Source organism: Erigeron canadensis, chromosome 8 (genome assembly GCF_010389155.1).
Source record: "Erigeron canadensis isolate Cc75 chromosome 8, C_canadensis_v1, whole genome shotgun sequence".
In the NCBI taxonomy this organism is placed as follows: domain Eukaryota; kingdom Viridiplantae; phylum Streptophyta; class Magnoliopsida; order Asterales; family Asteraceae; genus Erigeron; species Erigeron canadensis.
The window spans coordinates 7290486-7308171 of NC_057768.1; the positions used below are offsets into that span (position 1 = coordinate 7290486).

Below are 17686 nucleotides of genomic sequence, written 5' to 3' on the forward strand. Positions count from 1 at the left end.
CTTTTACACCCAAAATCCATTCGCTTTCTTTTCTGGTTGTCTCGAATTATTTGGAAATCATTTTGATGATAAGAGACTATGTATATCTAGTTTAACGTTGGAAGTTTTCAAACACATGAAAATTATAATTTAACCCGATATTAATATCGTTGGTTACTTTGTTTAGAATAGTAAAGTACTCTACTCACACTCGTATGTTACCCCAAATATCCAAAATTGAACCCATAATTTTCGAGTAGGCCACCAACCTAGTTGATTTTGTAGCTTTATTAAAACTGACGCTTCACAAACTCATTTTCGACCCTCAAAACAAATAATCTTTTAATTTGATGACTACAATAATGTACGTGGAGTCAAATGTATATACCCTAAACTCGTATAAGATAACCCAACATCTAGTCAAACTAGCTAGTTTACGAATTCAGCAAAAGCACATCTATATAATACTGACACTTTAGTGTTGTATCAGTATGATATCTACTACTAGTATTACTGGTAGGGTTGATTTTAATTTTCTTCAATAAAAATGCAATAACCTTCTTACAATTAAAAATAATAATAAAAATAAAATATAATTACAATTCATTTAAAAATAATATAGAATAGATATCTATTTACAAAATATAAGTTTTAAAGTTCACAAACAACTAAGTTTAACATTAAAATATTATAAAAGTAATTTCAAAAATTCAAAAAATAAAAAAATAAAAAATGAAAACCGGTTTTATAATACCAAAAAATGCCAGCAATAAATAAAAAGAATAAACAGCGGACAAAACCTGGACTAGTTATGCTAGTTGACCGGTACCCAGTATTACCATATAGTGGCTACTAGCTTGGTGCCCGCGCGTTGCAGCGGAACCCCTTAAAAAGAGGTTGTTAAATGTGGCGGTTCGTGGATATGACCAATTACGACGGCGGCGACTGGTTATGTGTTTTTTAGGATGTGTGTGTTTTTGTTTGTGAATATGTGTTTCTAGGATGTGTGGGTTTTTTGTTTGTGTTGAAGGGTAATTTTGAAATTTTAAGGATAAGGTAAAGGTATTTTGGGGAAAAAAAATATGCTTAATGTCTTAATGTTATCCTCTTTCTAAGGGGTATAAATATAGATATAGATGGGTGAAGATACTTTAAAGTTACTTCTAACTTTATAGGTAAAATTAAAAGCATCTTGATCCTTGAGTTAAAATCAAGGGTCAATATTCAAAAAGCATCTTTTGAATCTTGACCCTTGATTTTAATTCAAAGGTTAAGATTATTAACTTTACCAATAAAGTTACTTATAACTTTAGAGAATCCTTATCCGAGGGGAAAGATAATTTGAGACCAACTAAAAAAAGTCCAAAAAAGGACCATTGATTTTCGTAACTTACACACCACCATCATCATCTACTACGATATACAAGACTTTTTTGTAAAAACACTAAGACTTTATAGCGACGGGCCCACAGAAAAATCATGTGTAAGTTACACATGTGTAAATTAACTTACACATGATTTTTCTGTGGGCCCGTCGCTATAAAGTCTTAGTGTTTTTACAAAAAAGTCTTGTATATCGTAGTAGATGATGATGGTGTACAAAAATCAATGGTCCTAGTTGATCCTAAAATAAAAGGTGGTCTCAAAATATCTCACCCCTCCTTATCCGATATAGATAGATATGTCTATAACTCCATATTCTAAGTTGATAAACTTTAGTCCCTTGAGTTCTTTTTGTCCATCTTTACTCCATCCTTTGTCCATCTAACGAGAGGCTTAACTAATTATTTATCCTTTAAAAAATAAACCAATAAAAGACAACCCTGTAATTTTGCCTAAAAACAAAAATCCCTAATCAAAACCCCATTCAGAATCTATGCCAATTTCTTGCCCCAATTTTCCTCGAATTTATTATTACACATCGCCATGTCACCAGCTTCTACGGCAATCTTACTAAACTCACCTCCAATTTCTGACCAATTTCATAACTTTCGTATTATTCATAGAAACACAAAATCACCCTTTTATACTAGTTTGAAAAAATCTAAAATTGTTTATAAAAAAAATTCTGTTAGAATCAAGAAACTGATGGCAGCTGAGTCCCTTGAGATGGGTTTTGGGGATGAAAGTATTTCTCCTTTGGAACAGGAAGCTTTGATTGATAATAGTAATAATAATGGTGGTGTATCATTTCATCAAACAGTTGGTGGGCTTCATGTTCTTCTTAATAAGTTGGTTTGTATTCTTTTTTTTTTTAATAAATATATGTTTAGTTTTTGATATTATTAACAGGTTTAGTTTGAGATGTATTGTTTGTTGATCATTTACTGATTAACATTTTTAATATAGATATGTTTTAGAGAACATATAAATAAAACTTTGACTTTTGTGAGTCAAATGGATGATAGGCAAACCTTAGAATTAAAATGGGTTTTGATGAATTGATATTAATGTGAAGGGATAAGTATCTGAGACTGTAACCAAAGTTTTGTTTATTGTATTCAAATCTTGTGCATTGTATGTATCGGACCAATCAAAAAACTTACAAGTGACCGTTTATATGGTTGCCGCATATAACGAAATACATACAAGATTCAAAAGTTTATTACATACGAGGAACACAACTTTAATTTTTCACACTATAGATATTCGTCCATAGTTAGTTACATTCACATATACTTATCCCTACTTTGAATAACAATATCTACAAGATGAACTGTAAAAGTATATAGTTACAAACTAACATTCATATGTTTTGACTTTTGATCAAGAACTGGATTTTGACTTTTGACTGACCAGTGGAAAGAAAAAACATGACAGTTGCTAAAAAGATAATTTTATGATTGTAGAGTAAATGGGTTGTTGCTGTAACTTTTGGTGGATTGATTCTAGTGAGGCATGATGTTCTTGCATTATGGGCTGCAATGGGGTCTGTTTTAAATGTTATGTTATCAGTGGCTTTAAAAAAAATTTTGAAACAAGAACGGCCTGTTTCTGGAGGGACGTCAGGCCATGGAATGCCATCGTCAAAAGATCGATATGGAATGCCATCTTCCCATGCCCAGTCAATCTTTTTTACTCTTGTGTTTTGGATTATATCAGGTAACAGTCTTTTCAATTTGTTCGTTAGTAAAACTTCGTGCTAGAGTTGCATTATATATATAGTGTGTTATATGATGTTCTTTTATGATCATTTTGACAGTGGTTAAATGGCATGGATTGAATGGGGTTACAGCTTCCTTTGGCTTGCTTTTTGTAGCACTTGGTTCTTATTTTGTATGTATACTTGGACCCTTCTTGTTATTTCTTTGTTTGTTCAAAGCAATTTCAATATATATGTATGAACTATGAAATGTTTCAATTTGGGTCACCCTTTTAATATTGATAATGGGTCAAATGTCAAATTGAAACATGGATAACTTTAAAGGAAATGCACTGAAAATCACCAAATGTATCCACACAGTTTCAACCAAAAGTGTTGCTTAAAAATTCTCATGAAAGTGGCTGCTAAACAATCTGGCCCAACCTTTTTGACCAGCCCGAAGTCAATCTGCTAGTTTTTCTACATCCATCTTTAAGTATCTAAGAAACTATAGCACGAAGGCCAATCAGGATAGAATATATAGTGACATATTGCGTACTGTAGAAATCCATTTATTAATCCTAATTCCTAACTGTCGTGACCAAAGAAATTGTTTTCTTTTTCGAAAAAGTTGGATTGAGCAGATATGAATCTCATGAGCAATATGGTTAGAACCCTTTTTCTTGGGCCAAAGGGGCGTTTTGATGTCTATTTGGAACTAATTTATTTGTGCTTCAAGATTTAGAACATTTAATGAGTTGATCAAAGTTAGGTATTTGTATAGCAACCCCTTATCCGCTCTTTAAATAATAAGAACTTCAAATAGTTCCAGTTTTATAGCAAACACTCAAAACCTAAGCAATTTGTTGATATGCCTTGGACTTTATATTGCTAATTGTTTCATACTGATTGTGCAGTCATGGCTACGATCATATCTACGTTATCACAGTACCAGTCAAGTAATAGTTGGTGCAGTCGTGGGTTCGAGTTTTTCACTATTATGGCTTTGGGCATGGGAAGCAATTGTTCATACGACATATAACTCTAATTTGTGGGCTCGCATCCTTGTTCTTGTTGGAGCTACTATTTCATGTGTAGGATTCTTTTTGCATATTATCCAACATTGGATTAAAGGTGAAGATTGATTGTCTTTTCTGCATTTCTTGATAGGTCTAAATGATCCAAAAGGATAGTTGCACATTGTAGACAACTTGGCCTCATCAAAACCACAATAACTTTCATTATTTATGTAGATGTTTCATTGTGGGTTCTTCATTTTTTTAAAGTAATTATAGAAAATCACCATCCATTTATGTAATATCTTACTGTTTTCTTATACTAAATGACTTCAACTGTTAATGAACTTGATCTGATTTGACACAATTCTTACAAGTACTATTTTTCCTAAACATATTCTCGATATCTGCAGGTATAATTTTATCATTTGTGTTCATAAACTTACCTTAATTTGATGATATCCTTTAACAATTGTTGCTAACCAGAAATCTTTTTCCCCACACTTCAACTTGAGTTAATTGATAGAGGGGTTAGTAGGTCTGTGAATCTGATAATAATAACAAAGCATTTGCCAATGATGGCCACCTCTGTCACACATTCTCAGTTTTACTTAAGGTCTTGGGTTTAATCTTCGTTAAACCTTGGGGTTTTTTTCTTCGATTACTTGTAATGGCTCATGATTCACATTTTTGTTGTCTAGGATACATGTAAGGTTTCACTATTATACAGTGAGGTTTCTTTAATTTCGTATCCCGATTAAATGTTTGAAGAAAAATAACAAAAATATTTCCTGATGCATACAATAATGTGTGAATCTGATGATCTCTCTCTTGTATAATTATCCAAATTAAGATTCAAGGGCCGTGATTTTGGCCATTTGTAAGATGTAACACCCTAATTTTTGAATGGTGATGTTGTAATGTTATGTATATATATATTACATTATAAAGCAGATCTTTCCTGTTTACATTTTAAGTGTCTAACATTTACTTTCTCAAAATGCCCATATTTCAATTCTATATTTACCTACCTTTTCTCTCTCCTCAAATCTCAACCAATCATTTATTTTCTCTCTCCTCCATAAATCATTTATTCCTCCGATTCATTCAAAATCTTTTATCTCAAAAACCGTACATCGATAAATTATAAAAATTATATGGGTGTTCTTAAAATTTCATGCTTTTTTATTAGAGATGTCATTCGATATACTTTCGACGAATTTTTAAATCCGAGGGCGGACCCCGTACGGCTAAGGCATTTGGCTATCACACTCATTGACCTATCACCTCTATCATCTCACCGCCGCAATGCGCGGGTACTTGCTCTCGTATTTATTAATAAAAAGTAAAATAAGCATTTCTTTATGAAAACTATAGTGTTTATTTAAAAAAGAGTAATAATGGATCATCCTAATTAATCAATCTATTAATTCTCCATTGTCTTCTTCACCTTTTTCATCAACCATTCTGCAAAATCGACTTTCAAATATAATACTTGCGACTTTGCGAGTGAGGCGACAAATTTTGTATCTTTACTTGATAACTTTAGGTACTTGACAACCATAACTTATATTTTCATGTCTCTATAAGTTTATCCTCTATTAGACACAAATGTAATACATTTTTAAGTTACAACATATACAACGTATATATACTCATGTAATTTATAAAGGTATTTTAATGTGTGAGTTGAGAAAGTATTAAAAATTAAAAGTATTTTAGGTTTTTAAAAATAAAAGGTTTACAGGAAAAAATAGTTTGTTTTATAAGGAAATAAAAATAATATTAATGAACCTAAATTTAATGGTTAAAAAAGAAAAAAAAGCTAGGTAACTTTACAATTAAAAAAAAAACTTTATAATATTGACTTGTAATATCAACATCAAAGTTAAACAAATGTTTTAAAAAATTGCAGATGGACAATTAAAAATGTCACGGTGGTAGTCGTTTATTTGATCAAATGTCCTACGAATCTATAGTTAGGTCAACTCTAAGATTCCTATTTTGGACAAGATGTATGTTTGTTTTTTGTTCTAATTGCGAATCAGATATTACAATAAAAGGTTTAGATTAGGTTGTTTTAACCAAGTTTATGATAAAGAGTCTCAAGGATTAACAACTTGAGGGGCCCTTTAAGCTCATACTCTATTAGATAAACTCCGATAACACCATTGCTATGATGATACACACTCAAATAATACTCGCACAATACATTAAATATAGATCGACTAGCATGCTACCTATGTATTGTAGCGGATAGGACTATCAGAGCTTTTTTCCGTGATTATTAAAAATAGCATGGTAATAGCTCTTTTCCGTGATATATCGCACAATATATTGATTTTGAAAGATATTTTCAATTGGGGGCTATATTTTTCTATTAGATAGTATTGGTAATTGCTTAAAATAAAAATTGAATCCTATGTCAATCAAAAATAAAATACAACTTGTAATTTAATTACTATAAGCAGTTAGGAATGATGGTGGTCGAAGACTGAGGACTTCGATGACTGCCTATTTTTAGTCATCAAACACGCCCATATATTTTAGTTATATATTATTTAATTTTTTGAAAAATGAATTTCACTGAAAATTTTGTGTCGTGATTCGACAGCGAGAGGTCTAGCATACGTTGTCTTAATCGGGTATGCGCTAAAAAACTTCTTTGAAGTAGAAATGTTTATTTCAAATAGCCAATATTTTCATTGAAAGGAAGAAATGGTATGTGACATTTCAAGTTTCAAAGTCCATATAGAAGTTTTTCATATATATTTGGATTTTTTACATGTTTTTGAGTCATAAATTATAGTCATTATTATGTTAAATTATGATTATGGATTTAATAATGAACTAAACGTCAAAATAGTGTGGATTAATATGTTTGAGTCCTGTATGATTTTTAATTATGAATTTGTTATCTTTAATTTTAGTTGGTAAATTGATAGTTGTTATATCTTTAAAAATAGAATGCTTGTCTCTTTAGGTAAAAAAAAAAAATTTAGCCCCGTCCTTTAAAGTTTCTGGATTCGTCACTGCTTTCAACCATTGAGCTAAAGTTCAAAGACAATTTACTTTATTTTAGTTATATATATATAGGCTTTAGGTAAAATAAAACAAATATTAAAATACAACAAATACTCGTAAAACAAAACCAATAGGGTTGGTGGCCCATTGGTAAAGTTTTTGACCTTTTGGAGGATCCACCTGGGTTCGAATCCCACTTGTGGATTAATTAATAGGAGTTTTTTGAGAGTTCTGGTTTCCAGGCATACGTGTAATTTAGGAGTAGGAGTAGAATAAAAGTCGTTCAAAAAAAAAACAAATAAAACAATAGGTTTTTCTTCAATGATAATCACCGCGTATCATGAAAATCATCGTACATCAATAGTTTCGTAAATCTTCGTACATCAATTTAACCATGATCTAAGGATGAAGATATTGTCTTATTTGAAATACTTTAATACTTGTTTTACTATACTTTATGCTATTTATTAGTAGGTGAAATATTTAAAGATGGAAATCGTTTGACCTATATTACTTTTGTTTTATATTAACAAAGGTAAAATAGGAATAATATCACAATCCCTAGAGAAATATACTGTACATTTTAACACTCTTTAAAATGCAGCAGGGTTATTATAAAATCACAAAACCAAATGAAACACCTTCGAAAATACACCCATATAATCCAACACAATATCTTATTGCATTATGTCGCCTGCAGGAGTGACATTTTTCTTAAACCCATTAACAACTCCAAACCATTATCACAAATTCAACAAAGTTTTTCCTAGAGCCAAGTTTTGTAGTCCCTTTTGTAGCTTGAAGGAAGAATCTGTCATCGTCTATCCGAAGTTTTTTAAATACGAAAAAAGTATGCCGAAATTTGTTGATAATGTCAATATCAGAGGCACTAATCTTGCAACTTCTGCTTTTGAACAGCGAGCTAATGGGATACACATTATCTTTAATCGATTGGTAGGACTTATTAACTTAATTCTGTTTTAGTACTTTTTTTCGAGTATATATAAAGAATGGGAAGTGATATTGGTACCATTTCATTTGATAGATGTACCACAGATATGTATTACTGGCTTGTACAGTTAACTATAAAACTTGTACGTTGTGGTACATTTATCAAAATTTGTGGTACGAATATCATCTCCCATAAAGAATGGATGGATGAATTATTTTTAATCTTATGGTATGTTGAAATATTCCAGAGTAAATGGATTACTGCTGTAACTTTTGGTGGTTTGATTCTGTTGAGGCATGATGGTCTTGCATTATGGGCTGCAACTGGGTCCGTTACAAACTTTTTACTGTCAGTTATTTTGAAGCGGATCTTGAAACAAGAAAGGCCTGTTTCTCAAGTGTCGTCTGGGCCCGGAATGCCATCTTCGCATGCCCAATCCATATTTTTCTCTCTTGTATTTGTGATTCTGTCAGGTATGTAATATTTTGTTCCACTCCTTTTTTTGTAGATCGAGTTTGAAAGACATTCACTACAACATAAATTTGATTCTGGGCACTTTTAGGATTGGGAAGTGATCTGTATACCACCGGATTTTGACCGTGCACCACCAAACATGCTATATAATGTTGTACTGTACAACACTTTAAAACACATCTGGTGGTGTATGGTAAAAACAGATGATGTACAGGCTCTAAGAAATACATAAAATTTGTTACTTTATTTATTTGCGCTCTTAAATGCGTATAAATATACAACAAAAAAATTTTACATGCATTTTTAAGTGAGTAGATATGTTCTATTTGGTGTATAGATATTCCATGCACCCAATTTTTATGCAAAGTTGATTTTAAGAGTAAAAAAACGGGGTGTATAGAAAAACACAATAGTTTTAGGACATACAATTATATATTAAGAGGTTTTAAGGAGGGGCAAACCCGACCTGAACAATAAATGCATCGCATTCTGATGCATTTAACTTATTAGCTTTTTTTTTAACCCAACATTATTCTCTAAATTTTTATTATTTAAAATATTTCTCATTCAATAACACACGAACAGTATATTATCGTTCTTAATTTTTTATCGTCACATATCTTTTGATTTCTTCCTCTCAATCTCCATAGAATGTTTTTAAGGCATATTCTTATTGTTCTCTATAACAGTGATCGAATTGATGGGGTCAAGTGGAGTTACGACAATCCTTGGTGTTCTAATCGTAACGATTGGTTCATATTTTGTACGTATTCATATTAAACCTTTCATGCCATTTTTTAAACGTTTGTTTGTTGTTACTTCAACTTAGTAAGTGTTGTTATAGCAATGATCCAAGTAGATTGATAAAGTTTGGATAGATTAGACAATATTAACACGTTTGTTTCCTGACATAACAATTTCATATTTTAAATGTGTTTGATATGTTCGATTAACACATTATTATCATAAGTATATGATAGATATATATAAGGTAGTATATAAATGATAACACTCTTAAATTTTTTGTGAAATATTGATATATCAAAATATAAAATACATGATTACATTCAATATTTCACTATATATATAATCGTCTAATCAATAATAATTAATGTAACTAATATATTTTTAATGTTTTTGTTAACTTAATTTTTGAAACATTTTAAAACTTCATGTTTGCGTTTGTATTTTGGTAGACCGATTTTTTTTAATTTTTTTTTTGTTAATATAACATGTTTATTATGATTATTTTTGCAATTAATAATGAGTGTAAATTTATCCAATAACTATCATCTATGCAGGCATGGCTAAGAGTATTCCTAAATTATCACACCACAAAACAAGTGGTAGTCGGCACAATTGTCGGGTCCATTTTTTCGGTTTTGTGGTTTTGGGCATGGGATATAATAGTTCATGAAGCTTATAACACGTATATGTGGGTTCAAGTTTTTTTATTTGTAGGAGTTGCTTGTTACTATTTAGGCTTTATTTCCTACCTGTTTTTGCATTTGACAAAAGATGAATCATATTGATCGATTTTGTACGTTTTTCATATCGACATTATCTTGTTCGGTATGACGACGTACAAATCAATATACTATTGATTTGTATAGTGTTAGTATCCTTCTCATTATTCAATGTATCAATATCCAATTGTTGTTATGCGTGTTTAGTTACGTAAAATGTTTTTTAATTTTTAATTTTTAGTTTTAAGAAATGGTTTCATTTCTAGAATCATTTCTATAAAATAAATAAAAGATTTAAAAACAAATTCAAAACAAAAAGAATGTTATTTTCATTTCCCATATGAGAAAACCTGTTCAATTATTTAAATACTTAGTTAAGTGGGGTTGAGGGTGGGGGCGTGGGCGTGGGCATGGCAGGGGCGTATATAATTTGATGTTTCTAAAATTCAAATAATTAAAATAAAAGTGGAAAATCATAAAAAAAAAAAAATCTTTCTAATATTTCATACAAAAGTGGAAACCAATATTTTTCTATTATCATAAAAAATTATTTTTGAAAAACTATAATTTAATCGCATAATCTGTTTTATCTTTTTTGGAAAGCAAAAATTTTAAATAAAGAAACGGGTCAAGTTTTTAATTTTGAGTGAACCAATGCCCAAAAGAGTTTTCCTGGACATAAATTTGAGCAACTAATGCTGACCAAGCCATTTTCCATATTTTGAAAAATCTTTCATCCCAAAGTCACAAATTGCTCAATAACTTTACATGGCAAAGAAAAAAAAAAAAAAAGTAATACAAAGTTTAAAGAACCCAGTACGGACTTTGTGAGGGTAACACGCCCTCCATATGACAACTGTCTTGCCTTCTAACTTTTGACCTGTTGGAGAATCGGTCAATGACGTTATTTTGGCTGTCAATATTTTTCATAGATCTTAGAGCATAATTGTCTAGCCTACAAATCCTTATTATTTGACTTCGGCCATTCTCCGAAAAGTAGGATGTCATCAGCATATTGTAGAAGAGAAACGTTCATGTTACATTTAACATCCTGGCAAAAAGTATCGAGCAAAGTGCTTGAGTATGTTATGTATCTATAATTGACAATGTGTACCTGTTATTTTTCTTCATTTTGGCCAGGTTAAAGATTATAAGGCCTCTCCTTATAAGGCTTCTAGCCCGCGTCTGCCTTGCGTCCGACGCGCAAGAAGCGGAAGATGTTACTAGCACCAAGGCGTCTAAAGGGCGCGTCCGGTGATTGCTTCCAAAATCGAACGCCGCATCCAGTGGTGGTGGTGGGTCCCAAAATGAGTGTTTCCGTTGCAAACATAATCGAACGCAACATCTAGAAGTAGGGGTTATAAGGAGGGGTGTTCTTGGTGTGTCTAGAAGTGATGAATAATGTTAGAAGTGGGTTAAAAGTAGTTCCTTATAAGGAGAGGCCTAAAAGTACATATTGTTGGGCTCTAAACAGGCGATCTCTACTTTGCAAAAGATACATTAGGCCACACCCATCAAAGGTGTTAATATGGAAGTCCACTAAATAATTTAAGTCATAGTTCTCATCTTTTAATTGTAATACTAGCTTTGTACCTGTACGATGCGGCGGGGCATAGGAAAAAAACGTTCATTAAGTAGCGGTACCGTACGTGTTATTACATGATTCAGGTAAGGCATTTCCTTTATAATAATGATGCAACTAAATGAGGATGAATGATTAAAACTTCCCTAAAATCATTTATAAAACCCAATATATACACATAAATCAAAAGGAGTAAACAAAATGCTTCACTGTTGAGGCAGAAAGCTATAAACTAAAATTAGAAGCAGTTAAGACATAGAAATAAGTATACAGAGTTAACTTGGATAAAGCTTAAAACTTGAGTTGGAATGAGCTTTTATTGTGGAGACAACCATTAGTTAGTCTACTCTAAGCCATAACTGATGCCATTCTTAATCGATTAAAGAAATAACAATGATAACTAAATAAAACATGTACCAATTGACAGAATAAAACATCAACTGAAAAAGCTAAAAAGATATTTACGATTTGGAAGATAAAAGTAAAAAGATATAACAGCACCAAGATTGAATGATGGCGGTGGTTTTTGGTACCTCCGTGTTCGACACAATTGAATGATGGTGGCGGCACCCAGATCTGAAAAATTAAATAAAACTAACTAAAGCAACTGATAAAAAAAAATCTATATACGCGAAAAACAAAATAAAAATCCCCGATTGGTGTTGATTGCAGCCGGCGGTGGTGGTAATTGTTCTGGGGGATGTAAGTGTGTTTTTTGGTATAATATGTGAGTGGCTTTAGGGGAAGGGAAGAAAGACAAATTGGGCGTAAGGTTTTTTAAAGGGTATTTTTGATATTTCAAGAATAAAATGTTTGGTGGTAGTGATAATTAATAGGGTAAAATAGGGAATTTAAAGATAGAGTGTTTAATTTAGAGGGGATAATTTGTTTATATAGGGAGTACATAGATATCGTTTAAGAGAAATAAAATTATATCATAAATTTATCATCAAGATCATATTGTACAAATGAATGATAAATGCTACTTGCATCAACACCTAAATGCCTACATGGCTGCAAATGTTTTCAAATCATAATTTTTTAAGAACAATATTGAAACTTATGGGCTTAATATCTTCTACATCAATTTCTTCATCAAGTAATCTTCCATAAATGTCAAACAAGTCATCAAGAATATGTTCTCCAAAGTGATGGGAAATCATTGATTCTTGGATCGCTCGAACAGTCCTAGCCACCGCGGTGCCATGGCTCATACAAGGGCCAGAGTTTCGCTCAAGTTCAAACATTTCCAAATGCTCAATATCGAAAGATCCTTCATTCTTAACTTCTTCCTCTAGTTCATTCCTTGAAGGTGCATAAAAGTGCACATTGTACTCTTCTACCTTTTCTTGCTTAATTTCTCCCTACATGACCATATTTTAAAAAATAAAAAACGTCTACTATGAACAATATTCATTGATGTCATTTAATAATTGTTAATATACAAATAGCTAAACTTGATATTATTCAATAAATTTAGTACCTTAGAGACTAAAGTGGCAAATGATCTTGAAAGAAGTTCCCAAAGGAACGAATTGCCCCTGTCAACATGACTTTGAGATCTCCTTCCTAACAAAATAAGTACCATTCGACCTCCATCTAGTAGCTCTTTCGACCTTGATCGTAGAAACAATGAAAAATCTTCTTTGAATTGATTGAAATATGCTTTAGAGACTTGTGGAGGACCCGATTTTGAAATATAAAAGCTACATTTGTTAATCGAGTGGCCTTCCTTGTCATAAAGTCCCGGAGGAACCTAAAAATGTAGTGAAAAAAAATAGAGTAATTAGTATCAACTTTCATCATGGTTTTAGTTAATTTGAAGATTGTCCGAACTAATAAACAATTTGGTGTTTACTTACCCTGGATAGCCAATGCAAACTGTAAGAGGAATAAATGAAGTGTAAACATTTGTCAGGAAACAATCTGCCATAAAAAGTACCCGGATAAGCAGCAATATATACACTCGACACATTTTTTGCGTCATGGAGATGCCTATCGTTATTCATTTCTTTGTAGAAATCGGGCAAAATTTTGAAGATGGCATTGAAGTCATTGGTGGGAAGATCGTTAAGGTAAACATGATACTCGGGTGGAGGGACATCTAGGATTTTATGGCTGATTTCATCAATGGCTTCCACCATCTCGCGAATGGTTGATAATGTGTTTTGGCCACAAGAACAACCGAGATCGGCTATGCCCATGCTCTTTGGTGTTGTGGTGACATATGTTTCTTCAAGGCTCTTGAGGGTTATGTGTTTTACCATATCTGAAGCCTTTCTCTTATGACAAAAAAGAAGATACAAATCAATTAGATAAGTTAATCATATCAATTTTCATATACGGTTATAAAGATCACTTTGATGATATGCTCCGTAATTACAGAACAAATAAGTTGATTTTCCATATGGATCTAGTGTATGAAAAGGTATTCAATTATATAGAGGCCAAAATCTAGAGTGTATTCATTTTTGAACCTGTCTATTGTGTGTATAAAACCTGTTAATATTGTACATTGTTGTCATATATAATATTTCTTAAATTATAATTTATGAAATACGGAGTAATAACGATTTAATGTTTGCTTGAAATAGCTTTATATAGGGTCGTCCATCCACAAATCCACTATTTCCATGGGTTGTAATGTGTACGTGTATTACAAATTCAAATGGGTTGTAAATATATACAAGTAGTGTAAAAAATCTCAACTTTTTCATCTTCACTAGCATTAAGAGAATTATACAAATAGCCAGGGGCATATTTGAGTGGTTTAACCCAACCACACCAATAAAGTTTCCAATCATTACTACACTATATTAGTTTTACACTCGACGATTGTCCCCTAATATTTGTTGATGGATATTAAATGTAAAAGTAGGGGTTGGGGGTGGGGGGGGGGGGGGGGGGTTGGGGGGGGGGGGGGGGGTTGGGATTAGTTTTAAAAATAGATTATGCGTTTTGAATAATCAGAATCAAATAATTGGCTGTAACACAAAACGCTCAAAGATATATGGCATGATAATAAGCAAAATGTCATTTTCCATACCGCACCATTCAGTCATTCACCAAGGTGGTGAAGAACCGAAGATTTGTACCGCAGTGAAACCCAGTATCATAAAACCAGCCGATCGAGTAAGTTAGATTCAAACTTATTAAATAAATCTCTGCCCTAAATATAAAAATATATATTTATTTTTAATGAAGCAAGGACTTTGTATTTTCTCTAACTCCTTGAAAAATAGTACCATATTTTGATAAGTAATTTTTTTATCAGTTGATGTTCATTAAAGAAAAAGCTTTTATAAAGCTTTGGTGCTGGAGTAAGCTTATCTCGAATAATTTTAGTTAAAATAAAAGCGAATGATAATATGACATTGCAAATGAAAAAAAGTTATTATAGTTTTTTCTATTGAAAATTTGACACGACAGTTTTAAGTAAGAAATTTCAACCCTGACATACAACCTGTCAACTTGAACCAACCTATCAACCTAAAAAAAATTAGGTTGGCGGTCGAGTTTCGGGTTAACAGGTCAAATGATGAGTTAACGAGTTGACGGGTTATTTTTAAATCAAACAGATTATATGAATTATGAATCGATGGGTTGGTGTGTTGATTTCATCATGGGTTAACGGGTCAAATGGGTTGATGGGTCGTCATATTGAAAAAAGTATATAAACATATATAATTTTCTAGTTGGCGGGTCGACCTTATAACCAAAGGGTCAACATAAACCCCAACCGAAAAAATGAGGTTAGTGTGTTGGCCGGTTAACATGTCAAGATTTCATAACACTAGACAAGTTTTTTTTTGACGGTTTCAGGTTAGGTTTCGAGTTGGGTCGAATATTTATACTCTTACTCTTCACACTTGGATATTACCAAATGTTTAACAAACTTGTGGTCATTTTTATCTATTACCATGTGCGAGAATATTATGACTGATTGACTGGAATTTACTTCTAATTTGGCCATTGTAACTAGGTTAAAACTCGCTAAGAAATTTGTATTAACAACTAAGAACACAGATTTATGCCATACTAATTTCATAATTATATAAAACTCGAATAATCAAATCATATTGTTGAATAAACATAAAGCAAAGTGGTTGTTACTTGTAAGTATGTTACCTGTAGAGATGAATTTTGGGCATAACTATTTTCACCGAGTCCACCATTCATGTGGAAAACTTTTTCAACATCCATTTGTTAGTGTTTTGATTTTCGGTGTGAGATCCCTATGTTACCCACCTCCCCTATTTATACTTTCTTGAAATGGCTAGGTGCCAAAGTACTCATAACTTCCCTTTCCAAAATATATATGGGTTTTTCTATATTTTGCCCATTAGGCATAGAATACACGCATTTGATATACTCCATTTTTCTATTTATAAAGGATCATTACAACTAATGGTATGTTGTTCGAAAAGAATTACAATTAATGATATGGATAATACCGATCATACCCTTTATATTTGCTGTAAATTCTGAAGTCGATTGCTACATAGTATACATGCATACAACATAAAATAATATTTGGATTCAAACTACCACTAAAATAACATTTATCATGGACAATCAAATATGATTTCAATCTCAACGAGCAAATTAATATATATTTTTCAAATTACTTGAAAAAAAATAATTCAATATTACAGTACAATTTTTTAATAAAAGTTTTATAGTATGATTTCTTTATATTACAATAATAATTATATAACTATTATCAAATACAGTTAAATATATATTATCAAATCAAGGAAGGTTTGCTATCAAAAATGGAGGAAAAAAAAACGAAGAGATTTCATTTTTCATCAACAAGGAAAACCTGACGTTACGTTGGTCGATTATTTAAAATTATAAAAACACCGGATTTTTACAATATGCGAATGCACGGCTTTTAGTAGAACATTGAGACGAGCAAATGAAATAGTAATATAACATCAATACGTGATGGTAAGAAAAAGAAATATATGCATGTTAGAACATGAGGATTTTAATCCTTTTTTTCTATTAAATTTTAAGTGTAATTTGCGTATGATTTTTCAGTTTTAATTGTAAGAATATTAGTTTATCATCCATTTGTTACTTAGATTAATTAAATCTAGAACTTTCACTTGCATATCGAGATACAAAGCATAATTTATTGTCAAGATAAATATTACTGAAGTAAAATCTTTAGAATGATTATAATATTTAATGTTGTACGTAAAAATTGAGTTATAACTTAACCACAGATAAAGGGCATGATTGGTATTAAAATAATAATACTGTCTCATTAACTGTAATGATAGCCTGTAATTGAAAAACGAAAAACATTAAATGCGTGTTTCCTGTGCCTTGTGGGCACACTGCGTCTTGTATCCTGACTATATTTTTAGTAACCCGATCAGATTATTAATAACAGGGGTCGCTTTTATTCTGCCAGATTTACCATTACAGACAGGAGGACCCACACTATTTTGAAACGATATGGTCGAGATACTAAAAATGTTGGTCAGGATACACCAGGCGATAGAAAATCCCATAAATAAATAAAATTTGAAAGATTGAAATTTAAATGACTGTCTTTTGTTTTGGGAGATTTGAATGACATATAAAATGAAATTTTTTTACATATCCATAACAAATAGAAATTCAATCAAATAAGATAACTATTCCAGTGAAATGAATTTCTTTTTTGGACAATCAAAAATAATAAGGAAATGAATCTAATTTTAAAACCATCAGTTTTATTAATATCTGTAAACCTGACACGGTTTAAGATATACGTATATAATTAACTAGGTACTTTACTCGCACGATGTGCGGCAATTAAAAAATTTATTTAATACATACATAAAAAAGGTTATCCTGAGAAAAAAAATATACACATATACAGGTTCCAAGAACTATTTAACATATTAGTAATTACTCTATAAATTTATTATGTAAAAATTGATATGTTATAGTTATTGGTCAATCCTCATATCACTAATATTTTGAATTACATAACATTATGATTTATTAGGGGTAAGCACAAAACGAATTAGAAAATCAAAATTTGAAAAACCTGAACTGAACAAACTTAAAAAACCAAACTAACCCGATTGAAGAAATTTAAAAAATCACAAT

General features: G+C 31.3%; 3 protein-coding genes across 3 annotated transcripts; 2 read left to right on the forward strand and 1 right to left on the reverse strand.

The window, feature by feature from the left end:
- Positions 1–1799: 1799 nt before the first annotated feature.
- LOC122579160 (lipid phosphate phosphatase epsilon 1, chloroplastic-like) lies at positions 1800–4444 on the forward strand. The gene is made up of 4 exons (XM_043751274.1): positions 1800–2214; positions 2829–3081; positions 3182–3255; positions 3979–4444. The coding sequence occupies exons 1-4, from the start codon at positions 1906–1908 to the stop codon at positions 4204–4206; spliced, it is 864 nt and encodes a 287-aa protein (XP_043607209.1). The 5' UTR covers positions 1800–1905; the 3' UTR covers positions 4207–4444.
- A 3667-nt stretch (positions 4445–8111) lies between these two features.
- On the forward strand, positions 8112–10059 carry LOC122610194 (lipid phosphate phosphatase epsilon 1, chloroplastic-like). The gene is made up of 4 exons (XM_043783186.1): positions 8112–8195; positions 8301–8526; positions 9217–9290; positions 9829–10059. Exons 1-4 carry the CDS (start codon positions 8112–8114, stop codon positions 10057–10059), a joined length of 615 nt encoding a protein of 204 aa, XP_043639121.1.
- A 2503-nt stretch (positions 10060–12562) lies between these two features.
- On the reverse strand, positions 12563–15792 carry LOC122580233 (probable methyltransferase TCM_000336). The gene is made up of 4 exons (XM_043752511.1): positions 15704–15792; positions 13438–13857; positions 13059–13331; positions 12563–12939 (listed from the first exon to the last, which is right to left on the reverse strand). The coding sequence occupies exons 1-4, from the start codon at positions 15776–15778 to the stop codon at positions 12607–12609; spliced, it is 1101 nt and encodes a 366-aa protein (XP_043608446.1). The 5' UTR covers positions 15779–15792; the 3' UTR covers positions 12563–12606.
- Between the last annotated feature and the right edge of the window lie 1894 nt (positions 15793–17686).